The following is a 27,506-nucleotide window of genomic DNA, read 5'->3' as shown; positions in this document are numbered from 1 at the left end:
GGATTTATGTCGTAACTGCAGACAGACACAAGCTCAACACAGAAGTAGAAGAAGAGTTTCAGCACGTGCTCTCAGTTAACACAACTTCATCTCACTTCAGAGAAGAGCTTGAAATCTCACGATGCCAGCTCAGATCATCTGCGGGAAAACCGTCTCAGCGTAAGATATCTTCTTTTAACATTTTCATGTTATCTTGATAAAGCTATAAACTCATTTTGATGTTTTGTGTGCACACGTAACGTTACTGTGTGAATTAGAAAGCAGTAATATTTTAGAGAGTGCCTGTTTCACATTTGAGGTGTTTTAAGGGATTTTTGCATTGGATTTTTGTCACGAACTGAACTCTGAACTCTTGAGAAATGCACTGCAGGGTTTCATTGATCGCATTTATCGATGATGTTAAAGTCAGAAACAGTAGCTCATTAAGTAAATCAGGACACACTCAAAAGGTGTACAGCTCGTACACTATTATATCTTAATGCATTTAAGCTGACCAAACATCACATGATCTCCAACTGACCCTTATTAGTCCTGAAAGAATGCCACAGTCAGTAAATAATCAACTTGCAGTAAATGCATGAATGCTTTTTATACCTAATAAAATGTCTCTTATTATTTACCCTTATGGTTTATTTTAATTTAGCAAACATTATTTAATAGGGTCAGTCTAGAGTACTCGCAGAGGTGTATCCTATATGCATAACTAGCCTTCTAATTTACATGTTGTGCTCTAATTTTAACATGTGTGCTAGTGCTACTTTTAAATAACAATTTTAACACTACAAGGTACAAAATAAAAATAAAAATGCATTTCCTGGACTGAAAAGTGAGCATACAAGCAAAAATGGCAGCCAGATTTAGTTGTCTGCAGAAGTTAAATTAACTTTGGAAAAATTCCTTTGGTTAAAATTTAACAAAAATCAAATATTGTGCAAGTACATAAAAAAATCTGTTCAAAGTGGTCACCTTGCCTCATCCCAGGGGAGTCCAAACTCGGTCCTGGAGGGCCGCTGTCCTGCAGAGTTCATCTCAAACCCCAATTAAACACACCTAAACCAGCCTATCAAAGTCAAAATATGCATACTAGAAACTTCCAGACAGGTGTTTTGGAGCAAAACTCTGCAGGACAGGGCCGAGTCTGGACACCCCTGCCTTATCCTGATTAACAATAGAAAGCTTACAATAATGATTTATTATTTGAGTTGTCTGTCTGGTCTAATGGTCTGGGTGCTTCTCAAATAGAAGATATCCTAGAAGACTAGTCCTTCTGAGTCTTCTAGGCTTGAGTCCTCCTGAACCTACATTTACATGCATCCTCATAATGTGATTATAATGATTTAGGAAATATTGTGACTCATTTTAGCTCATATAAACACAATACTTTGAACAAATTAAGCTCACAATGGTAACCACCATAATCATTGTAAAATGTGGTGTATATAGGCAGATTTTAATCTCAAAAACTGGCATGTAAACACTTTAATTGCATCTATTCCATTCTGACCAAAGTGCATTTTTGGGGTGCTGAAGGAACTGAGTTCATGTTGCTATAACACACCTGCTGTGTGTGAGTTCATCATGTTCTGTGCATTGAAGTATGTGAACAGTCACAATAATGGAAATTGCATTTAAATGGGAGTGAAAAAGTGTGCTTGTGTCATGTAAAATCTTACAGCATTTAAGTCCTTACTCTTATTATTAGAAATAATCACATTATTGGTGCACATGTAAGCATAGTCATTAAACGCTAGAATGAGATGGTGTAAAACATTCTGGTCGGTGGATCCCCAGGAAAATGGTCTCTCGAAGTCCGCATGGCTACATCATAAAGGTTTCCGCACAATTCCGTTCCCCCTTCTTCCGGTCTCTGCATGAAAATACTATTAAAATAAATTTTGAAAAATTAGTTTATATTGAAAATCTTTGTATTAATGTAATAAGTCAAGTCACCTTTATTTTTATACTGCTTTATACAATAGAAATTGTTTCAAAGCAGCTTCACAGTATTAAACAGGAAAGTAACAGATTCAGCTATACAGCAGAAGATGGTAGTGTCATTTATTCAGCTCAATTAAGTTCACGTTTTGTTCTCATTCGACAGTGTCAGATATTAAGTGTCCCAACTAAGCAAACCAAAGGTGATAATGACAAGGAACCCAAACTCCATCAGGTGACTGAAATGAAGAAATAAATCTTGGGAGAAGCCAGGCTCAGTCGGGAGACCAGTTCTCCTCTGGTCTAAATGAACACGGTGTGAAAAATGGAAAAGTCACATGGGCATTAGGTGGGAAGAGTTGTAAATAAAATCCAGCTGGGTAGAAACTGATTACATGTAATCTGGGTTATGTAATCAGATTTCAAAAATTAAGTACTTGTATTTAGATTATTCTCACAATGGCAGTAAATTATTAGTAATTCATTGATTTTTCCCCTACTATTTCTTTATTTTAAATGTTCCTTTCTTAAAAAGACTACTACTTATACAGTATATGTTCAGAAGGTCTTCCAAGTTTGTGGAATTACACACAGACCATCTGCTAGTCATGTGCCTATCACTGAAAACTGACACACACACACAGCATTTGATCACTGGATTTACAGAAATCATTTAAGTTTTAAAGGGACAGTTCACCAAAAAAATGAGAATTTTGTCATCTACTCACCCTCAAGTTTTCCAAACCTGTATGAGTTTCTTTCTTCTGTTGAACACAAAAGAAGATATTTTGAAGAATGTTGGTAACCAGTCAGTTCAGAGCAGCCATTGACTTTTCATAGTATTTTCTTTTTTCCTACTATGGAAGTCAGTGGCTACCGTCAACTGTTTGATTACTAACATTCTTTAAAATATCTTCTTTTGTGTTCAATAGAAGAAATATAGGTTTGGAACAACTTGATGGTTTAATTATTAAATTTTTTAATTTGAATTCCCTTTTAAGAATTGTTTTCTCAACATTGAAACATTAGCCTACATAATGAACTCCTGACAAACATTAATTGTTATTTGACTTATCACTAAGTGAGACATTTTACCATGTATTACTGTCTTTGGAAGGCTTTTGACTTTCAAACACATTAAAATGGATAAATTCATGTCATTTCATATTTAAATGGTATGCAGGAATTTTTGTTTAGTTTTTAAACTTTGTTTACTCCTTTAAATGGAGCCGGCCAATAATGAGACGGCGTTCTGGCATAAACACAGAAGCCTGCACCGTGTTCACCACGTCAACTGCGTATGACAACATTTCAAATGTACTTGTATGAAAAAGGCTTGCTTCATTTCATTAACGTCACAGCATTATTTATGCAATTGCAGTTCAAAAGTAATATGTATAACTAGTATATGTAGGACTGTATAGCTTGCTTTGTTGTGCAGTGGCTTGCATAACTCATTTTGAATCCTTATGTTTCTCCAGTCAGGTCAGAGGGAGGCTGAAGGAAGAGGTGGAAGGCATGAGGAAGACTCATCCCAATTTCAAACCAGGCCTTGTGGTGTTACAGGTTGGTGGTGACAAGCTACCTGTTTAAATGTTGAATGACACACTGACTTAAAAATTTTTTTTTTTTTCACTAACCACAAAAACAAAACAAACTTTAAATGTTATGTTACTGAAATAAGCACAAATGTCAGGTCATGTCAAAACACCTCAGACCCTTGTTGGGTTAAAGACCCCCTGTGGTGAAAAGTTTTTAATGTCATTTATGGCCAATTCATCAGTCAACACCAGTGCTGAGTATTTACTCCTTAAAATTGCAGTTCACCAAAGACGGACTCAAAAACATGGTTTGAAACCGCCTGTTTCCTGCCATCACGAACATGTAACCAATCCCGTCAACGTGCAGGACGGGGCGTTTCTCCACTCACTGTGTTGTTCAAAGCGTTTCATAGGATTTTTAGAAGGCAGCTGTCTGATTCTGAGATGGCGAATGTGAACATGGTTTGTGTAACATTAGCAACATATTATTAGCTGTTTGATTACATAGTCAAGCCAAATGCTAATCATATCAATTAGCATTATGTGTCCGACAATACAAGAGATCGACTTGTAAACAGCCCTGTATAAGTCGCTCTTCTTCTTCTGAATCAGTTTCTGATTCAAACATGTATGGCTGAATTAAACCAATATTTCCTCTTACCGTTGTGTGGCGTTTACTACAGTTGACCAAGTGGATCAGATAGTCTGAGCTGGTGCGAGTGAGTGGAGGCGGGGCTAATTTGCACATTCACGGATCCATGTATACTAAATGAAGCAAGGGTGTAGAGTTACATTCAAGATATTTTAAGGCATGAAGAAATTTTCACAAGCGATAAAAAACATTGAAATGTGTCATTTTGATCTTTAAAGATGAGTTCTAAGGGATAAAATTATTTCCTGCAGAGGGAAGTACAGGTAAAATGATGGTAGTAGCTTTATTTTGCGCTTGAGCAATGAATAAATGAGACAAACCTTCTTTTGAAATTAGTGATTTTGATGTTTTATTTTTCATTAAGTGTGTTTGATACTTTGCTATTAAAGGTGCCCTTGAATGAAAAATTGAATTTATCTTGGCATAGTTAAATAACAAGAGTTCAGTACATGGAAATGACATACGGTGAGTCTCAAACACCATTGTTTCCTCCTTATATAAATCTCATTTGTTTAAAAGACCTCCGAAGAACAGGCAAATCTCAACATAACACCGACTGTTACGTAACAGTCGGGATCATTAATATATATGACCCCAATATTTGCATATGCCAGCCCATGTTCCCAACATTATGAAAGGCATTACACAAGGGCAGCCAGTATTAACGTCTGGATCTGCACAGCCGAATCATCAGACTAGGTAAGCAAGCAAGAACAATAGTGAAAAATGGCAGATGGAGCAATAATAGCTGACATGATCCATGATTACATGATATTTTTAGTGATATTTGTAAATTGTCTTTCTAAATGTTTCGTTAGCATGTTGCTAATGTACTGTTAAATGAGGTTAAAGTTACCATCGTTTATTACTGTATTCACGGAGACAAGAGCCGTCGCTATTTTCATTTTTAAACACTTGCAGTCTGTATAATTCATAAACACAACTTCATTCTTTATAAATCTCTCTAACAGTGTAGCATTAGCCATTAGCCACGGATCACAGCCTCAAATTCATTCAGAATCAATGTAAACAATATAACAGTATGCAATACTCACATAATCCAACGCATGCATGCCGCATGCATGACGAACACTTTGTAAAGATCCATTTGAGGGTTATATTAGCTGTGTAAACTTTGTTTAGGCACTGTTTAAGGCAAGCGCGAGTTCTGTGGGTGGGGAGCGTCAGAATTTAAAGGGGCCGCACAGCATAAATCGGCTCATATTTAATGATGCCCCAAAATAGGCAGTTAAAAAATTACTTTAAAAAAATCTATGAGGTATTTTGAGCTGAAACTTCACAGACACATTCAGGGGACACCTTAGACTTATATTACATCTTGTAAAAAAACGTTCGATGGCACCTTTAATGAAAGTCATATTTATTTTATTTATTTTTTATTTGAATTAGGACAGTGCACATTGATCAACAAATCAGCAATAAGCATCAGTGTAAATATGCCGGAATTAGCACAGTAGCTAAATTTCATCCGTTGTCCTAAGGCAGGTATCATAAAACACAAAATACAGATTACCTACAAACATAACAACATGCGTGTAGACATATTACACAGAACAACAAAGACTAAATACAGTAAACAGCAGTCACATAGAAGTTAAAAGGCCACTATGAAAAGACATCCAATGAGAAAATTATTTACATATGGGTACATCGCTGGTTTGATTTCAGCCATTGTTTAATGTTTTTTTTAGAGGTTAAGTAATTGTCACAATTCCTAACTTGAGCTGGTAATATTTTCAGTCAGTTGAAGTCATGTTTAAACTGTCCTCTTATAATTGCAGATGTTACAGCTGGAATGGGCAGCGCTGTTCTTAGACCACCTCTGTCCTGAAAGTTTTAGTTCCAGCCCAAATCAAACACATGATGACTCTTGTCATTTTTCAAGTAATCCTGAAGACTTTGATTAGTTTTTTAATCCTGGTCCTGGTCCCACAGCACTGCGTGTTTTGGGTGAATTCCAATCAGAATTGATTAATCATCCATATACTCACTCCAGAGGGCAGAGCCGTTGAAGTATTTTGGATGGAGCAGGGCACTGGTATGCCATAATGTAGGAATGTTTGGAATGCACTTGGCAAAGGAATCAAAGAAAGTCAATGTCATTTTCTCATCTGGAATGTTACCTTGACAACGCAGCGTATTGTCCATCACCCCATTAGCTGTTTTTACAACAGGAATTATTTTACAACAGGATTGCTTTTTATATAATTGTTGCAAATAAATATACTTTTCATGATTTAAGTTTCTGAAAAATGTTTTTTGTATGTTCCCTCTCTGCTCGAAACTTTACTTAACATACTATGAAACATTTCTTAGCTATGAAATTTCAACTTCATTAGAAATGAATTAAGAAACTATGTGTAATATATCAAAACAAAACAACTTGAATTATTCAGTTTTGACATTTACTCAAACTCTCCCACCATCTAGCTTTAAAATAAATTGCGAGGACTCATCACCCTGGGTCACTTGACCTTAAACAATGAAATTACTTCCTTGAAGTGACCATTGGGTCACTTCGTCAAGGGCAAGGCTTAATTTTTGCCTGAACAAATCAGCTCCAGAACCTCTGAAATCTGATCTGGCACCTCATTTGTGTGATCCCCCATCTCATACAACACTGAAATATATTTATGTAATGACCTGTGTACATGTACTGTGTTCAGGAATATTGAGTATAATGTTAATAATTTGCTATGGTAAGTGTATAAAAAAATTGAGTGAAAGAAATGCAGCTACAAAGTGGTTCATGCCATGTTTTGTAAAATGCTCATAAAAATAGTTGGATGGGAAAACCTGAATCAAGTGTGTTTAGTAAGAGAGACATATAAAATGTGTATTGCTGTGGGTTCATACTAAAAGCTTCATACTAGAAAAACACAAAAGGAAAAAAACAAAATAATGACTAAAATGCATGAAACGTAGTTTTGGTCTACTTGTTTGAATGTTGATAATTTTTTTTTTTTTAATTTGTCTGTTATAGGTGGGAGACAGAGAGGACTCAAACTTGTACATTAGCATGAAGCTGAAAGCTGCTGCTGAGGTAAAGTCACATCATGTTCTCAGTTAATGCATGAACAAATCTTCACTAAACATTTGTATTGCACCTCCCATCCAGTAAATTGCAATAGCTTTGTGCAGTTTCAACTAAATTAACTGAATTAATACAAGATCACATCATCTCACTGCGATCATTAAGCAGTTACTCTCAGTAACACTAAGTTTCAGGACTTTAATCTATGGATTAAACAGATTGGCCCTGGATTTCATCATTAGTCCAGGACAGAGCCAGATGCTCCACATTAAAAAAAACCCTCCTCTGAGGGGTTGTAGGTGGGGTGTTAATTTCGTTGATGAAAGATCTGACGAAAAATGTTCATCAACAACCTTTGACGTACTAGGCAGAATGTTCTCTTACCATTCCTTCTATCTAACATACACTTGTGGCGAAAGATCTGAAAAAAAAAAAGCCCATATATTTACCCACCCATAGACCCCCCAAAAACAGGTTGTTAAAAGAAACCTTTGATGGAATAGATGTTCTTTAAACACCGTAATCCAGACTTTCCACAATGAGTTTAACGCAGCAACTACAATAATCAAGTTTCAACAGTTCCATGTGTATAATACTTATTTCTTATGCAAATTGTTGTCCAATCATAGCAATGGGAATTTACACTGAAGTCTTAAAGGAAACTTTAACTGAGTGTTCAAACCAGAGTGTTAAAAACAGGGTAGAAAATTTTGCTTTTGATGAAAAAAATCTGACCTACATTATAAGGGAGCATTGTAAAATGATGATGATAAATGTAGTTCAGGACCACTTTAATGACTATTACGGTCGTGATTTTCAGATCGGGATCAATGCTGTACATGTGAAACTTCCACGGACTGCAACTGAAGATGAGGTAGGGCAGATCACCTGAAGCAGTGATTAACGTTTTGTTCTGTGTTCATTAACCGTTGATTCAGATTTTGTTATTCATGATTGAGTGTTTCACATTCTGAAGGTTATGCGCAGTGTAATCGAAGTCAACGAGAACTCCACAGTTCATGGGCTCATAGTCCAGCTGCCTCTCGACTCCATCCACACTATCAATACAGAAAGGATTATCAACGCTGTGGCTCCAGAGAAAGATGTTGATGGGTACAGAAAATACAATGCAGTCCTTACCATTATGCCATTAAAATATACAACAAATTATTCAACAAATTGTGTTCTGCTCCATGAAATAATGTCAATTGTTTTGATGTCTGTTTGTTTGCTTCAGTTTGACGAGTATAAATGCAGGGAAACTGGCACGAGGTGATCTTGGAGACTGTTTTATCCCATGTACTCCTAATGGATGTATGGAGCTCATCAAACAAACAGGTGAGTTGGACACCTCAGACTAAAGTCGGGAACACACTACACAGCTGTCAGGCCGATTATAAATGTAATTTAGACGTGACAACTGATCATGCCTAAACGGACCGGGTTTGTTCCAGTCGCACTCGGTCGGTTTACAATCTGTGTTTAAAAGAGATTCTAGTCTTAGTATTTAAGAACTGCTGTGGTGATGCGTTCCCTGTCAAACATAATTCATTAAATCATTAAAGACATAATGAAATATGTCTACTCAGATGATAACTGCAAAAAGAAAATGAGAAAGAGAAACGTAGGACTTTACGAAAATTAATTTTTGTATTCAAAACACAATACTGTGACATCAACTTGCATTTTTGCCTTTACCATGATCCTAAAATTTGGGTTCACTTATATTTTCTTCAGCCGTTCTCCTCACAAAATGAATTTAAAACACAACATACACAGATGCTGTATGCTTTAATATAGACTTACCAGGGATGTGACTTCAGTATTTTCTGACCTCGTTGGGATGACTTGTGTAAATTGCGTAAATACAGGGATTTTGGGGTGCGCGTACGGTCATCCAACCGGCCAATTGGATCCTTGGTGCTTTGTACATTTTACACCATGCACATAATTCAGGTAAGTCATCTTTATCTTCTTAATGAATCTAGAGATTCTGTGAAAAATAGACACCAAACATAGATGGATTGGTACTCATAAAAACATCTTATGTAATTTTTATTGTCATTTTCACATCAGTGAGCAACTGCAACAGATATGACAGTGTAAGTAATAAAACACTAAAACCTTAAAGTGATTTTTTGAATATTACCTTTCATGCAGTGTGTAGTATAGCTGTTTGTGAATGTAAAATGTCTGTAAAGTTTTAAAGATCAAAGAGATCCTAAAAGAAAGAATCAGTTCTGAACAGCTAAAACAGGTCATCAGCAATTCCAGCAAACCTTTGTATCAATGTTACAAATTTGCATAATGCCAGCCTATGGTTTTTATTGGCTGCCGTGAACTAGAGGTCTTCTCGGGTCCTAAAATCTGTACCTGACCCGATAAAATTAGACCCGAGTGTTGTCTTCAACTATTGACCACATCTCCGGTGAAGGGTTTCTGCACACAAAAAAAGAAAAGCCCTGCATGAAAACGCAGCGTAATGAAGCGAGTGGCTTTTCCTGATGGATCTCAGCTATAAGATGGATTTCTGTGTGCAAGGTTACAAACATTTGTTATTTTTGTATGTATGTTTCTCAAAAATGCATTTAACTCATACGTGCAAGTACATGCTGAAGTGTCAATCATCACTGTAACATCATTACGTCCTATAACTTTTCGTTAAACTTTTGGTTATAACTTTTGGTAAATAACTTTATTTACCTGACCTTAAGTTTATTATTCGGGTCTTCTTGGGTCCATTCAGGAAAAGCACATTTATTTCAAATTACCCGAGACCCGAGGCCACTAATACCAAACCCGACCTGTGTCCAATGCACTAGTCGAAGATTTGGGCCAGAACCCGCTCGGGTCGGATCTTGGGTTTTGGGATCCAAGTGGACCCATGAAGACCTCTACCATGAACATCTACTTTGACCCGCCCTCAAACACTATGGTTGTAGCCGAGACCCCTGAGGGCAGAACCAGTTAAGAAGTGTTCCATACTGGTCCCAGAAAAATAAAAGTATGGCTGTACAACACCTTGCAGCACTGGGACTCACATCAGAGTCTCTGGTCAGTGCACTGGATGGGCTTTTTGAATGGATGCCATGTCATTTGGTGTCCATTCTTATAGACTGCTCTGGGATGAGGGGCTCTAAAAGTGGCTTGGAGAAGAAATTTAGAGATTGCCGTGCACCTCAACTCCTTGACATTGATTATTCATGTCATCACCTTCATAATGCCAGACAGAAACTATGTAGCACTTTTGAATCTTGGGTTGAAGATCAACTTTCAGCATACTTGGAATCAGTTTGTCACGTCCTGAGTGCTATATTCCATACAGGTAGCATCAGTTTTGGATGTCAGTCTGGAAACATTGCGCATGTGGGATGCGTTAGTTATGTTTTACTTTGCCTTCTTGGACAGGAAAAATAAGAGTACATATGAAGATAATGTCAATGCCATACTACAAAAGCAGGATGTACAAGAAGCAGGCAGGAGTTGAATAAGAGTTGTGGAAGGAGTTGGTTAACTGGTATAAAAACCTACAGTGTTTTACAAAGTAGGGGAAGATGAGAAAGGTCAGGATTTGCAGGAAGGTATGAAAAATGCTCTAAAACTTTTCAAATGTTTAATCTGTGACAACAATGATGTACTTTATACAGTGATAAAATATTATGTTTTGACAGGTGTTACTAGAGGACAAGAAAACCCTCACTGAGCTGCATTTCTACTCGACGGTCTTTCTCTTGCTCAAGCAATGTTTTGCAGTTTCAATCTAAAGAGATCCAAGGGTTCATGAGCTCCATGACGAACAAGAGAGACTCATCAGGTGGATTTTATCCTGCTTTATCAAGCCAGAGTACCTGATTGACAGCAAGGGGAATAATCTGCCTGGGCCGAAGATGAAATTGCTCAACCTGAAGTCACAAGAGTCCTATCTGTCCAAACCTTTTGTAGGCTTTGAGGCCTCAGCTATTTTGGACCAAATTGATAGGACCACCTCTGACCAAGACTTTCAGAATGGTAATCCAGGCCTTCTTTAGCTGTGCAGGTGATCTTCAAGTGAAGCTGCCACTTGAAAACTAGACAACTCTCAGGACACTGTCATGCTTGGTCCAGATGCACAGGGAACTCATCAGATTCTTCCTTGTCTCCAAAAGTTGCCAGACAGCCTCAATGTAGAGACGTATGAATCTTATCAAGCAGTGAAATACAACCTGAAGGCCATGCAGGTGTCAGCAAGTCAGAGCTCTCCAGGAACACCAAGGAGAGTCCAGTTAATGTCCGGCTTTGCAGAAATGTAAAACTCTCCAGCTAGAGGTACAGAGCTTTCCTCAGAGAAAAAACAAAACAAAAAAAACACAAGCAGCCATATCTCTCTGTCAAGACAACTGATGACAAAAAAAAGGCCAAAGATGCCATTGTTGCAGCAGCTCAGAGATCAAGATGAAATGTGAATGAAAGCTTTGAAGTTTGCAGCCAAGGCTAAATAATACTTGATATACTGTTAGTTAATAGTGCCTAATTTGTGTACTTAAATGAACGTTTAATGAAAGTTAATAAATCAAAGATTTCTATAAATGCTGTATACGTTTATACAAGTAATTGAATACTGTTTTCCTTTTAAACAAAATGTGTCAACCAAACAAAGCATGCTGGGAATTTAATCTACTGCAACTTTTTTTTTTCTATTAAGTACAATGAACTTAAATAATAATTAAAGTGAAACAAACTCATTTCATTAATTTCACTGTTCAGTTTTACAGTGTACATAAATGCCAATTATTTCTTTTTTTTAAACCTGCTATATTATAATATCACACTATTTTGCTTCAACAGCATAGAGTCTTAAAATATATATATACTATAGCTGCCTTTTTATTTTATGAATTTGGTCTTTTGCAAAGGGATAGTCATATTTTGGGGTTCTTGGCATCAAAATATTTGAAAACCCTGCTCTAAATGATTTGATTTCTTGAGACTTCAGACAGAAATCTTGAAGAAGAGCTGGTGTCTGGATATATTGCATGCATGTTTGGATTGATGTGTGCATGAGTGGATCATAATTCTGATTTAATGTGACTGTTGTGTGTATTTCTGGATTCCTGTGTGCAAGGATACTGATTTCTGTTTACTGTTTACTTATGATAGTGTTTTCACTCAATATGTGTGTCGTCAACTATATACAAGCTGTCTAGACATTCATTTTCAGACAGCGTTTACATAAAATCATAATAATGGATCACTAGATACAGTACTCATAGATTTATCCATGTCAAAGTTTGGTTTATTGAACCTGTTAAAGTTTTGGTACATCTCAACCTTTTGAAGTAACGTCTCAGTCTAAGGTGTGGTGCTATGAGGATGTTTTTGGTTGAACCATTCATCTACTTTAAATGAACTTGAATTATAAGTTTTAAATGGTGATTATTCATGATTTGCATTTCCTCTCTGTCTTGTGTTTAGGAGTGTCTGTGGCAGGAAAAAGAGCTGTGGTAATTGGCCGCAGTAAGATTGTTGGTGCACCGATGCACGACCTTCTCCTATGGAATCATGCAACTGTAACAACTTGTCATTCAAAGACTGCAGACCTGGCCTCTGAGGTAAAGAACTCTGGGCCATTATTTCCACATTTTTATTTTTTTAAAGCAAAAAACTTGAAGGGAAAAAATTGTATTGGCTAATCAAAATCCACACACACTGTTCACATCAAAACTATGAAATAAGACATGGAAAAAGTCATGAAATTCTTTTGTCTGTATCAAGTGGCTTATGTGGCAGTTGAACTCCCTCTACTAGAGGGAGCAACAAGATAAGAAATCGGTTCCCATTCCTTTAAATAGTAAATGCATTTGTGAAAGACTGTATAGTCTTATATAATTAGAAATGTATAAATTTGTGAAATTCTTATAGATCATTAAATGTTTAATTTTTATAGGCCCCAATAAAAACACATTTTTTAGGTTGCCAGACATGTAAAATACATTGCTGTCCTCTTAAAATGAAGAGAAGAGTTTCATTTGTCTTTTCAAGATAATATATTATAAAATTTCTGTACGTACACGCTTATTAACATTTGTAAAATTATCCGCTTTTCCAAACTGCGCAAATCATGTTAATCTGTGTTTGTGCACTCATTGGTGTGTGTTGTAGGTGGGAAAGGCAGACATCCTGGTGACTGGGATTGGTAAAGCAGAGATGGTTCGTGGAGAGTGGCTGAAGAATGGTGCTGTGGTCATTGACTGCGGGATTAACACCATCACAGGTGTGTGTGTGACAGAGGCACTTTTAATGCAAGTCTTTTTCAGTGGGAGTCTGCTATGTTTTCAGTTTCATTTACAAACATATTATTTTTTTCGGATGGTCTGCAATTCCTATAGTTTTTTAAATGGTTTCAAGGAATTAATTGGTGATTTCACATTTTTCAGGAATATTAATAGAGTTTTTATTAAATTGATGATCAATTATATATATCTTGTATGCGCAAAACCAAAAATAAAACAACAACTTTGGAGCAACATTGAACATGTGCTACATGGCTGTTGATTTGCTATGAATTTTTTTAAAAACATTTTGTTTTAAATAAACATATGAAACAAATGGACAGCATGTTGAAAGATACTGTAAAACTTATTTGAAATGTGAGGGGGAAAAAAGCATGTGCTTGAGAGTTGTTTAAAATATTTTTCTCGAAAACATACTTTTTATGACAGCCACCACTTAAATATCTCCACAAATGTTTGAAGTAGTACCATGATGATGTTGTGATTTTTCTTCTTCACTATTATTAGTAGTCCAAGCATCAAAAGGTGCTGAAACCCTATTATATTTGTAAAGATTTTCTTCTTTTTATCAAAAACCGTAAGTCTCAGAGATGTCAGGCTTGTGAGGATTGTCTGAAATGTGCGCTAGTATTTAGGCGAACTTGTAAAATCTATGGTTCAGAAACTTAATTGCTTAAATTTGATCTCAGACAGCAGCAGACCAAGTGGAAAGAGAGTTGTTGGAGACGTTCACTTCGACTCGGCCAAAGATCAGGCTGCGTTTATCACACCTGTACCTGGAGGAGTCGGCCCAATGACTGTAGCCATGCTCATGCAGGTACATGATTCCTGTTTCTCCAGGAGATCGCATCTGTTATGGGTTTTTTTGTGACTCAGTGTTTTTATTTTGGTTCTTAGAAAATTCAATGTTGGGTTTAATTTCACAGAACACAGTTCTGAGTGCCAAGCACTTCCTTCAAGCACAAGAACCTGGGAAGTGGAATATAAATTACCCCAAACTCAACCTGCAAAGACCAGTTCCAAGGTTAGATGCAATTTTCCTTTTCAGCTATGCAAAAAACAAGAGTGATAAGAGTGTGAGGTGTGAGTGTGTGTATAAATTATATATAAATTTATGAACAATTCCTTGGATTAAACAGCTGCTGCAATATATTTTTTTCTTTATTTTTGACTTTTTGTTTGTCATTTTAATAGCTAATTTGTTTGTTTTCGCCATGCAGTGATGTCGCCATCTCTCGCTCCTGTGTGCCTAAACCCATCGAGTGTCTCGCTAAGGAGATTGGTCTCTTTTCGGATGAGGTTGAGCTCTATGGCAGGACCAAGGCCAAAGTCCAGCTGAAAACAATTGATCGACTGCAGGCTCAACCTGATGGCAAATATGTGGTTGTTACTGGGTAATTTATTTTCTCTGTCTTTGTCAAGTGTTATACTTGGAGATGAAAATCACATTCACATTTTATAGGCATGTATTGGGTTGGAGAATTTGATATTCGTGCTAAGAAGTAACATTTTGTTTAATGCAGAATCACTCCAACTCCTCTGGGTGAAGGAAAGAGCACAACTACGATAGGGCTGGTTCAAGCACTCGGGGCTCATCTCAAACTTAATGCATTTGCAGCTGTGCGCCAGCCGTCACAAGGGCCAACGTTTGGCATCAAAGGTCAGTCATGCTGATAAGACAGTCATACACCAATTGGTTTCCACTAAGGTTGAAGTTTGGTCAAAAATGTGTAAAAATGATATACCAAGTTTTGTGTATCAAGCGTTTGATTTATAGTACCACATGGCAAAGCAAGTGAGTTTCCTGTGCAGTCATGATGATTTTTGTCAGTTTGCATAGCAGTGAGAGCAACTATGAATAATTAAATTTCTACCTCAACAGGTGGTGCTGCTGGTGGGGGTTACTCTCAAGTCATTCCCATGGAAGAGGTATTCCTTTTGTTTTGTTTTGTCCGCTGCGTGGTTGTTTAATAAAGATATATGCAATCATGTGATCACTGATGGTGTTTTCCTCTTAGTTCAATCTTCATCTGACTGGTGACATTCATGCAATCACAGCAGCCAATAACCTTGTAGCTGCTGCAGTCGATGCTCGTATCTTTCATGAAGCCACCCAGTCTGATAAGGTAATATCTGTCTTCATTCATTTATTTGATCACTGACCTTATGTGGCTAAGATGGATTAATACTGAGTAGATATGCAATTCAAGTGTGCTGTGAAAGTCCAAATCAACAGCTAAATCTCATTCTGTCACTGCACTAGGCTCTCTTTAATCGCTTGGTACCCTTGGCTGGAGGTCAGAGGAAGTTTTCCCCAGTTCAGATCAACAGACTTGAAGTAAGAATATTGTGTGTTGGTCCTTTCATAACCCCCTCCCTAAAACTAAGCTTTACCTTAGATTTGCTCTTGCATTTAAACATTGTAATTCTTTCTGTAATGTAATATATTTGATGTTCTTGTACCCATAGAAACTAGGCATAAAGAAAACAGACCCCAGCACGTTAACAGAGGAGGAAATCACACGCTTCGTCAGGCTGGACATCGACCCTGAGTGCGTCACATGGCAGCGAGGTGCGACAGAATGTGTATTGTTGTTTTCTTTGTTCTTGCAATTTATGCTATAGAGATGAATAAGCTAAAATGAATCTCAAACTGAATGCACCTTCAAAACTAGAACATTTTTGTAGATTTCTATCAGCTTTGATGGTGTTACCGAACATTATGAATGTGGGCCATACATCTATATACACAATTAGGTGAAATGTAAATCTCTTTTTGATTTATTACAGTGCTGGACACAAATGATCGTTTTCTGAGAAAAATCACCATCGGCCAGTCTCCAACTGAGAAGGGCTTTACCAGAACTGTGAGCATCGCACACATGACCTAATGCTTAATATACTGATGAATGAGGGCTGTCAAAATGGCTGAAAACTAAATTCAAATTTTTTACTTAAAGGGCCAGGCCAGGTAACTTATTTTGTGTGTTTTGTTTTGCAGGCCCAGTTTGACATCACTGTGGCCAGTGAGATTATGGCAGTTTTAGCTCTCACCACCGGTCTGGAGGACATGAAGCAGAGACTCGCAAAAATGGTGGTGGCCACCAGTCGCAGTGGGCAGCCCGTCACCACAGAGGATTTGGTGCGCTGCTGTCACATGTCTCATTTTATCTCAAATTAAAATGTGTAATTATTTTGATTGTGTAATGTTTGTGTCTCAGGGAGTGTGTGGAGCTCTGACAGTACTCATGCGAGATGCCATCAAGCCCAACCTCATGCAGACACTAGAGGTAAGAGGAGTTGTCCTGGGTCGTGTGTACTATATTCAAGTTAATAAGTGAATCACCCAGAGCTACACAGGCCTTGAAGACTTCATACATTCATTTTCTCAACTTCATGCTCAAATCTAGTCAGTTTTGCAGCAGTTTTTTGTCACTTTGAGTTGTATCTTAAGCTGTTGTATGAACATTTGTTTAGGGAAACCCTGTGTTTGTTCATGCTGGACCTTTTGCAAACATTGCGCATGGAAACTCATCAATCTTGGCTGATAAAATTGCTCTGAAACTAGTTGGACCTCAGGGATTTGTGGGTAAGTTACACTGATGAAAGCCAACTTTCTGTTATTCTCATAATTTAAATCTTATCTGTGAAGAGCCAATGTTATTTGCAAACACTGCAAGTGGCAACTAAAGTTTTGTAAATTAAAAAAAGACAGTTTCTTTTAAAAAAACATTGTTGTTAAAGACCAAACGTAATGTAATATTTACATTATTATTTACATATTTGGTTGTCTTGTATCCTATCAGCATGGATTCACTCTAGTTGTTGTATTCTCACAGTCACAGAAGCAGGCTTTGGAGCAGATATTGGGATGGAGAAATTTTTCAACATTAAGTGTCGTTACTCTGGTCTCAAGCCTCATGTTGTGGTCCTGGTTGCCACAGTTCGAGCACTAAAGATGCATGGAGGTGGACCAACGGTGAGTCTGACAATAACCCCTTTACTGTATAGTGGGAGAGAAAATAAACTTTTAAAGGGTTAGTTCACCCAAAAATAAAATTTCTGTTATTAATTCACTGGGGGTGTGACTTTGGCCGTTTGATACACACTCCGAACCACTGATTCGAAACAAAAGATTCATCATCTTTTGTGTTCTGAAGATGAACGAAGGTCTTACGGGTGTGGAACGACATGAGGGTGAGTAATTAATGACAGAAATTTAATTTATGGGTGAGCTAACTTTTTAAATGAGAACATTGTCAGCATAGGCAAATGGTATCATCACTGTACATTGATTCAGTTTCATGTTGTGTGACAGTTTGCCTCACGTCTTGTACATACATTGCACAGGGAGTTATTAATGTGCATTGCATTGTATCTTTTCTATAGGTCACTGCAGGTGCGCCGCTGCCGAAAGAATATATTGAAGAGGTACTGTAAGATTTTTAATGTTTCTTGTGATCTTGTAGATAAAGTAGTATTTGAAAAGCATCAGTATTTACAGTGGGGATTTGAGTAGCTGGAAAAATAATCATTTTTATAAATGAGTTCAGTCAATAGTTTATAATAAATCACTGGATTGCAGATGTCATCTCTGTCACAGAGATAGCTTGATCTCATCAGTCCAGTATCATTCAATAAAGCTGTGAATCTTCAAAGAAGAAACCTAGGACACATTTAATCCAGTAACCAGGCATCATAGCTGCCAAAGGCACATGCCTGATTGTGATTTGTATAAATTGCTATTTTGTCATCAATAAAAGATAATTATTTCTAGTCATCATTTGCAAGCTTTAATGCATTTATGCAGAGAAAAAGGACTTATGGTGAGGTTGTTCAAAACCCCACTGTATGTATGGTTTATATGTATGCAAATTTATAACCTATTTGGATAGAATTTCCAAGAAAAGATGACTATATTGTAATGTACCCTACCTGTAAACATTTGTACAACACCTCCATTTAGTTATGGAAACTTAAGCAGGTCAAGTGGAACTTTTTATTGTAGATATGTTGGGCTGTTATACCCATTTTTAATTTGTTTACATTTTTATTAAACGACAATTCTATTAATTATTATGCTTTAATTTTAACAATAAACTTCAAAAATTTTAAATAAAAATTGGAAAAATGGAGGTGTTCTAAACTTATTGGTCAGTGTATCCATTACCGTAAGATATAAAATTACTCAAAGCTGTAAGTTACACAGCTCTGTTTGTTCATTCATCTGCTTAAAAATGAAATTCTTTACCCCAGTGTACCACTAAAGGGATTACTGAAAGGCCACAAACACACTGTAAAGGTTTGAGGGAGGCAGACACATTTAAATAAGAGAGCGAATCACAGGAGTCACTCCTGTGGAATATTGCATTATTGACATTAAAGTTCACCCTAAAATGAAAATGAAGTCATCATTTACTCATCCTGGTGTTGATCTAATACCGTATGCCCTTCTTTCCTTTATGGACCAACGCCCCGCTCGCACTTATAATTTAAACTTATAGTCCATATAATCTAATTAAAGTATAACTAAGAGAAATCACTAGAACTGTTCCGAGTGCGATCATTAGAGTAAACGTCAAAACTGGCTGTGGTTCTGATGACCGTGTTTTGAACTCTTACAGAATCTGGCGCTGCTGGAGGCCGGCTGTAGTAACATGAGGAAACAAGTGGAGAATGCTCAGCTTTTTGGAGTTCCTGTAGTTGTAGCTGTCAATGCTTTCAAGTAAGAACCTGCTAATGAAACCCATACCGTACAGATATTTAAGATCAATATATCAGTCTTATGATAGAGCATATATAGTGTCTATTGAAATTCCCAAAGCTTTGTGCATTGAGAAGTTGGTCACAGTTCTATAATAGTTTAGAGATGATTGAATTTTTTTTTTTTTAATTTATGAATTTATTTATTTGCCCTAATAACACACAGGACACCTTCTTGCATTAAAAACAGCTATACAAAGTGTCTTAAGACACATTTTTCATACTTGAACTACCATAGAGCTGAATGATTCTGGATAAATTGAGAATCATGATTTCTTTGTTTCAAACAGAGATCACAATTCTCCCACACAAACAAAAACAACTAAAAATATGTAATTTACTACAGGTTCTGACAAAATGTTAATTACTGCAGTTTATTTAAAAATGCTTAATTTGAATTATTTTTTTAAATTCCATTTGAATGAATGATTCAATGACTTGTCGCCACCTAGTGATGCATAATGATGCCCTAATAACACACAGGACACCTTCTTGCATTAAAAATGGCTATACAGAGTTTCTCAAGACACATTTTTCATACTTGAACTACCATAGAGCTGCACGATTCTGGATAAATTGAGAATCATGATGAATTTGTTTCAAACAGAGATCACGATTCTCCCATGATTCTGTACAGATGAATAAAACAAAAAATAAAATGTCATTTACTACAGGTTCTGACAAAATGTTAATTGCTGCAATCTATTTAAAAATGATCATTATTTTAAAAATCCATTTGAATGAATGATTCAATGACTCGCTTATAAATACTTCTTTCATTACTGACTTGTCTCCACCTAGTGATGCGTAATGATGCAGTGTATATAATCGTTGTTTGAAGCATTAAGTTCATTTCAAAAGGTGATTTGCTGCCGTAGACATCAGTGTTTATATCCGAACTATTAACACAGATTTAAATGTTCCAGTATGATTTTTGTCAAAGGTTTAATAAACACAGGCGAATCATTGTCATTTAGGAATAAGATTTCATGGGTGTTTGAATCAAGTTTGCAGTCTATTATTCTCCAGCTAACCCAAAAATAGGTCTTTTGAAACTATACAATTTGTGTAAAAAAATAAAAATAAATAAATAAATAAAAAATAAAATAAAATTGTTTACTGAATGTTTACCTTCTGTAGGCTATTTACTGCTGTAACGGGTTCACTGGGTCATTGAGAACCAGATCTGTCTGATTCATGATTGAATCAGTTTGGTTTTGTGAACCAGATCAACCTTATACAGTAGAAGCTTGTTTTCACCATTAAATAAAAAATAACAAAGGTAATTGTGACCTTTTTATCTCACAATTTGACCTTTTCTCAGAAGAAAAAGTCAGAATTGCAAGAAATAAATTCAGAATTGTGAGAAATTTCTCAGAATTCTGAATTTTTTTCTTGCAGTTGCAAGATATAAACTCACATTGGCAAGTTATAAAGTCCAATTTATAACTTTCTTGAGTTTATACCTCACAATTCTGACTTCATAACACCCAATTATGAATTTATATCAAGCAATTCCGAGAGGAAAAGGTCAGTATTACAAGATGTAAACTCAGTTGCGTGGAAAAAAAGTCAGAATGATGAGTTAAAAAGTTGCAATTATACCTTTATTTTTTATTCAGTGGCAGAAACAAGCTTCCACACCAGCTTCATTGGAAAGATCTGACTCAAAAGAACTAATTGTATATGAAATAGACATTTTATGTCTCCTGTGAATGTCAAGATGGGCAGATGTCAGGATTTAAGATGGAATGGCGACGCAAAGACATCAGATTGCACATGTACACAGATATCGCACAACTAAAACATTGCTCTTAATAAATATGTGATTGAAAGCCATTCATGATTAATCTGTGTCATGTTAAAATGTACCATTAAGCCAACAGCATGTTTGACTGTGACTAGATGTGACTTTGAGTAAAGCTTCATGATGTTGAATGATATCGAGTATTATTTAGGAATTATGGGTTTTATTTTTTGCGCAGACTCTGTAAATCAAACTGCTGTATAGCTAATATTATGTCAAACTGAATCTTGCTGTCTCATGTTTCAGGACAGACACAAAGGCTGAGCTGGATCTGATCTGTAAACTAGCCAAAGAGGCAGGAGCGTTTGATGCTGTGCCTTGCTCTCATTGGGCTGATGGTGGCGCCGGCGCTGTGGATCTGGCTAGAGCAGTTCAAAAGGCTGCAGACTCTCCCAGCAGCTTCAGATTTCTTTATGACATTAAGGTAAAATTAAGAATGTTGGTGTTGTAGCATTATTCATTTTATAAATAAAACAAATTTGCAAGGTGACGCATGTTTTACACTCTATTAGAGGATTTACTCTGCAGCCATATTTTACCAGTGTACGCACTGACACGCCATTGGCTTCTTCATTTCTGTTATCTTACAGTTACCCATCGCAGACAAGATCAGAATCATCGCGCAGAAGATCTACGGTGCAGATGACATTGAACTTCTCCCAGAGGCCCAGCAGAAGGTGGACCTGTATAGCAAACAGGTATGAATAGTGGACAGTCTCATTAGAGATCCTTAAACATGACATTGGCATTATGTTTATAAAGCTTTTTTGTCTCCCTCAAGGGTTTTTCAAGTCTACCCATATGCATGGCAAAAACTCATCTGTCTCTGTCACATGATGCTGAAAAGAAAGGTGTCCCCACTGGATTTGTTCTTCCCATTCGTGACATTCGTGCCAGTGTAGGGGCAGGCTTTCTCTACCCGCTGGTTGGCACAGTAAGTAGAGTAATATGGACATTTTTACACAATATACAGCCATTTTAAAATAAGAAGAAGAAGTGGGCAATGTTTTTTGTTTTTTTCTTTTCAACCCCTCAAAGTATTTTCATGATTGTTTAATTAACATTTATTCATTCATTCCAGGTATAATTTGTAATTTATGTAAAAACAGCAGTAATAATGTTGTCACGATCACGTCTGTTCCTGTCACATCCCGGACTACATTTCCCATAATCCTCCATTGCTCATCACCTGCACTCACTTCACAATCACTCCACACTAATCACCACACCCAGCTGCCACACATTACCTGGACTATAAAAGACTCATACACACACCACCTCACCGCGAAGTCTTGTTTACCCAGTGTGACATTTCCGAGCGTTATATCCCTGTTTACCCGTTTGTTACTGTTCCTGCCTGATTCCTGTTTTACGACCCATTGCTGCCTGCCTCGATCCTTGCCTGTACCCTGACTACGACTCTGCCTGTTCCTCACTGTTCCTGTTTGTTCCTGTTTTGACCCTGCCTGTACGACCACTCTTACTTCTAATAAACGCTGCATTTGGATCTCCCGCCTGAGTCTCCATTCGTTACAGAAGACTTCGCCCCACCAAGATCCAGCAGCTACCGTGAGTGTTTCCGTCACATTCAGCATCAGCATGGACCCAGCTATATGTCTCATCCACCTTCGTCAAGGTAATAGTACCCTGGAGGACCATATTCAGAAGTTTCTGGATATTGCCCATTATGCAGACTGGCCTGACTGTGCTCTTATTGACTTTTTTTGTGATGGCATCAACCAACCTCTCCAGAGTAGATTAAGACGAGAGGGACCGCGTTCATCACTCTGCGGTTTTATGGACTATGCTCTGTTGTCAGTTGGTTCTCCATTTACTGTGGGAGTCGCGGAGGAACACGACACCGCAGTGAATCACGTAATGGCCGCCGCACCAGTGGACCCTCACAAAATGGCGGCTACCATTACAACATCACATCACGCCTTCGCTGATCGCCCAGAGCAACGTCACGCCTTCGCTGATCGCCCAGAGCAACGTCACGTCTTCGCTGATCGCCCAGAGCAATGTCACGTCGCCGCTGATCGCCCAGAGCAACGTCACGTCGCCGCTGATCGCCCAGAGCAACGTCACGTCGCCGCTGATCGCCCAGAGCAACGTCACGTCGCCGCTGATCGCCCAGAGCAACGTCACGTCTCCGCTGATCGCCCAGAGCAACGTCACGTCTCCGCTGATCGCCCAGAGCAACGTCACGTCGCCGCTGATCGCCCAGAGCAACGTCACGTCGCCGCTGATCGCCCAGAGCAACGTCACGTCGCCGCTGATCGCCCAGAGCAACGTCACGTCGCCGCTGATCGCCCAGAGCAAAGTCACGTCGCCGCTGATCACCCAGAGTCACGTCACGTCTCTAGATCAGTCCGGGAGCGGAGAGGGTTGCGTTCCAGTGTGGCTGATCCTCCACTGACTACGGTCCGAGCAGCTGGCATCCCCAAGTCCTCGCCGCCCGCTTCGCTCTCAAACCAGTCGCCCGCTTCGCTCTCAAGCCCGGCGGCCGCTTCGCACTCAAGCCCGGTGGCCGCTTCACTCTCAAGCCAACCGGTTGCAACGCTCTCAAGTACTCCGGTTGCAACGCTCTCAAGTTCGCCTGTGTCTACGGACAAGATGGCCGCATCGCCTGTGTCTACGGACAAGATGGCCGCCTCGCCTGTGTCTACAGACAAGATGGCCGCATCGCCTGTGTCTACGGACAAGATGGCCGCATCGCCTGTGTCTACGGACAAGATGGCCGCATCGCCTGTGTCTACGGACAAGATGGCCGCCTCGCCTGTGTCTACGGACAAGAGGGCCACATCGCCTGTGTCTACGGACAAGATGGCCGCAGCGCCTCATCCTCGGAAGAGGAGGAGGAGGAGGAGGAGGAAGGCTTCGTCCGTTCTTCCCCCTCTTACGCCCAAGCTGCTTGCTCGGCCGGCGCCACCTGCGCTTCTTGCCCTGCCGGCGCCACCTGCGCTTCTTGCCCTGCCGGCGCCACCTGCGCTTCTTGCCCTGCCGGCGCCTCCTGCGCTTCTCGCTCTGCCGGCGCCACCTGAACTCCCTGCCTTGCCGGCGCCACCTGAACTCCCTGCCTTGCCAGCACCACCTGAACTCCTTGCCCTGCCAGCACCACCCGAGCTCCTGGCCCTGCCGGCGCCATCCAAGCTCCTAGCCCTGCCAACGCCGCCCAAACTCCTTGCTCTGTCAGCGCCACCCAGGCATCTCGCCCTGCCGGCACCACCCGAACGCCTGGCCCTGCCGGAACCACCTGAACTCCTTGCCCACGAGGCCGCAACAGACCCCGTTGAAATCCCCAAGAACTTTTTTGGGGGGGGCAGTATACCTGAGGGCGGGGAGCTTATGGGTGGGCACTCTGCCTGGCCACTGCCGTCATTGGCCTTTGAACTATTATGGCTGTTTATGGACCCTAACCTGCCGTGGTTACCCAAACCACCTGACCTACCGTGGTTACCCAAACCACCTGACCTACCGTGGTTACCCAGACCACCTGACCTGCTGTGGCTGCCCAAGCCACCTGACCCGCCTGACCTGCCGTGGTTGCTCAAGTCACCTGACCTGCCGAGGTTACCCAAGCCACCTGATCCCCCATGGCCTTCTGACACTCCGGACTCACCATGGCTGCCCGTGGCACCTGACCCGCCATGGCTGCCCGTGGCACCTGACCCGCCATGGCTGCCCGTGGCACCTGACCCGCCATGGCTGCCCGTAGCACCTGACCCGCCATGGCGGCCCGGGAACCTGCATTGGAGACTCCGTTCCTGTCCGCCACTAGAGCTCCAATGCACCCACCCCCCCTCCCTATTGGTGTCATCTACGCCGCGAGGACGCGCCTTCCGGGAGGGGGGCGTTATGTCACGATCACGTCTGTTCCTGTCACATCCCGGACTACATTTCCCATAATCCTCCATTGCTCATCACCTGCACTCACTTCACAATCACTCCACACTAATCACCACACCCAGCTGCCACACATTACCTGGACTATAAAAGACTCATACACACACCACCTCACCGCGAAGTCTTGTTTACCCAGTGTGACATTTCCGAGCGTTATATCCCTGTTTACCCGTTTGTTACTGTTCCTGCCTGATACTGTTTTACGACCCATTGCTGCCTGCCTCGATCCTTGCCTGTACCCTGACTACGACTCTGCCTGTTCCTCACTGTTCCTGTTTGTTCCTGTTTTGACCCTGCCTGTACGACCACTCTTACTTCTAATAAACGCTGCATTTGGATCTCCCGCCTGAGTCTCCATTCGTTACAATGTGCAGTGATGGGAATAACGCCGTTACTTTTTTCAGTAACGAGTAATCAAACGAATTACTTTTTCTCCCGTTACAACGCCGTTAGCGTTACTGACAAAAAAAATGCCGCGTTACTATAATTGAGCTCACTGAAGCGGTTTTCATCCGAGTAAGCTCTCTCTCAGCCATAGGACCTGCAAAGTTTTTTTCTCTGGTGTGTGCTGCGGTAAGTCATACTCAAATATAATTTTAAACTGATAATAATGTACGATGCGCTGTGTGTGTGTCTGTCAGAGCATGCGAGCGAAGCGCGAGCTCAAACCAGAATACCCTTTTTGATGCTTGATCGAAAATATGTGAAATGAGTTTTTTTCTAGTCGACTAGTAGTTGTTCATTTAAGCTATTAGTTGACTAATCACATTTATATTAATTTAATTTCTTAAATACTGGAGAGAATAAACCATAATAAGGAGCGTTTACATAATATAGGCTATATAGCACTCAATGGCACGCATAATTGCCATAAAGAACCGGCAAAAGTAATGATTATGAGTGTGACAAAAACAGTAAGGAGACATTTTAATTGTTTATTAATAAAGTAATGTTTTCTGAATCAGTGTCGGCTGCAAAGATGAAGTTGACATTGTTGATTCTCATTGCTGATCATCTGCTCATATGGACGCGCCTAGAGAGATAACGCACATTTCATTCGGATTAGGCTATATAATCAGAGTAGCCTCTTTCTTTTCGTGTTTAATTACTTCATTTTCGTTAAAGTAGATATTTCAAGCATTCTATAGATATATTTCTCATGTCTGCGAGGCAAGCAGCCTCTGAGTTTCGGTTCATTTAGCCTATAAGACGCGCTCCAGTTCACGCGCCAGTGATCGCGCCCGCGCCTCCATGTCATGATTTTATTGTCTGCTATATTTGCTTGTTATATATTAAATCAAAGCAATTGGTAGATGAAACATTGATTAAAATTAAGATACAATTTTTACAAAACGAAATTCACTTTAAAGAAAAGCTTTCTACAAAGCAAAACTTAATGAAGTGGTCAAAATCTTATCTGACCCACTCCATGTCTCCCGATATATTTGCGCATCTTATGATGCATCTTACTCATGCTGTTCACTAACTTTTCATAATCGAATAAATGGATTTAAAACATAACATAGGACTATTTAAACATAAATATGAAACTACGTTTTCTTTAATGGCTACCAACACATTTCATGTCGTGAGCAAGAGCGGATCATGAGTCAGGAGTCGCATCAAGAATAATTTATTCTTAGACTTATATGTAATATTGGGGGCATTCAATTTATTTGGCATATTTTTATTTTTATTTTATTTTTTTTAAGTAACGCAATAGTTACTTTCCCTGGTAATTAGTTACTTTTATAATGATGTAACTCAGTTACTAACTCCGTTACTATTTGTGAGAAGTAACTAGTAACTATAACTAATTACTTTTTTAAAGCAACGTGACCAACACTGATAATGTGGTACCATGTAAATGAAATGTTCCTCATTTTACGCAGATGCCGACTATCCCAGGCCTTCCTACTCGGCCGTGTTTCTATGACATTGATCTGGACACTGAGAGTGGAGAGGTTGTTGGACTCTTTTAAATGAGGCTCTTTTATTGGGGTATGTCATGATCTGTCATTTAAAATGTAACAAAGTGCATCCATAAAATGGTACATCTTTTAATACAGTTGTAATTATTAATTTTCTTGTTTAAGATTACAGTTTGTGGCGGTCCATGTAGGATTCTTCCAGTGGACTAAAGTCTTCCATCGTCTCAGATCAGAGGTTGTTGGTTGTTTGTGTTTCTAACAGAACAGATGTTGTCATTAACTTTCCATCGATTCTGATCTATTACATTTGTCCAGTTTCCTAATGAAAATCCATTTCTAATAAATATTTTTGCTACTGTACTGGAGCAGAAAATAAATCTGTCCATGCTATGCTCTGGTCCAGGTGTTTTTGTAAGTGGTTAAAGACTTTTTTTTTTATGAATTGTCATTTCTAAACATTTTGAACACTGAAATTTTGTTATTTCAGTTACAAACTTTATTCTGTCTCTAAGGTTTCTGGCTACAGTTTAATTCTTGTCAAGTGCCAAATGAGAGTAAGTGAGCTTCTGTGTACTGAAAGATTGTCAGATTCTGTTTGAATATTGTGTGAAAACAAACATTCAAATAAATTGTGACTGAGCCTCAGA

The 27,506-nt window shown here is 38.9% G+C and overlaps 1 protein-coding gene across 1 annotated transcript; it reads left to right on the top strand.

Annotated features, from left to right (window-relative positions):
- mthfd1b (methylenetetrahydrofolate dehydrogenase (NADP+ dependent) 1b) lies at positions 1–27,506 on the top strand. Its single transcript, XM_048190588.1, has 28 exons — positions 1–159; positions 3,417–3,501; positions 7,133–7,192; positions 8,004–8,057; positions 8,160–8,296; positions 8,421–8,521; positions 12,635–12,771; positions 13,322–13,433; positions 14,142–14,269; positions 14,379–14,476; positions 14,673–14,846; positions 14,976–15,112; positions 15,335–15,381; positions 15,471–15,578; positions 15,716–15,790; positions 15,922–16,024; positions 16,243–16,319; positions 16,454–16,594; positions 16,674–16,742; positions 16,930–17,041; positions 17,292–17,431; positions 17,842–17,883; positions 19,077–19,177; positions 21,269–21,446; positions 21,613–21,720; positions 21,804–21,956; positions 26,821–26,929; positions 27,025–27,506. The coding sequence occupies exons 1-27, from the start codon at positions 122–124 to the stop codon at positions 26,908–26,910; spliced, it is 2,805 nt and encodes a 934-aa protein (XP_048046545.1). The 5' UTR covers positions 1–121; the 3' UTR covers positions 26,911–26,929; positions 27,025–27,506.

This window comes from Megalobrama amblycephala, linkage group LG5 (assembly GCF_018812025.1).
Source record: "Megalobrama amblycephala isolate DHTTF-2021 linkage group LG5, ASM1881202v1, whole genome shotgun sequence".
NCBI classification, from domain to species: domain Eukaryota; kingdom Metazoa; phylum Chordata; class Actinopteri; order Cypriniformes; family Xenocyprididae; genus Megalobrama; species Megalobrama amblycephala.
Note: the sequence above shows the minus strand (reverse complement) of the source record. Positions and strands in the feature narration are given on the sequence as shown.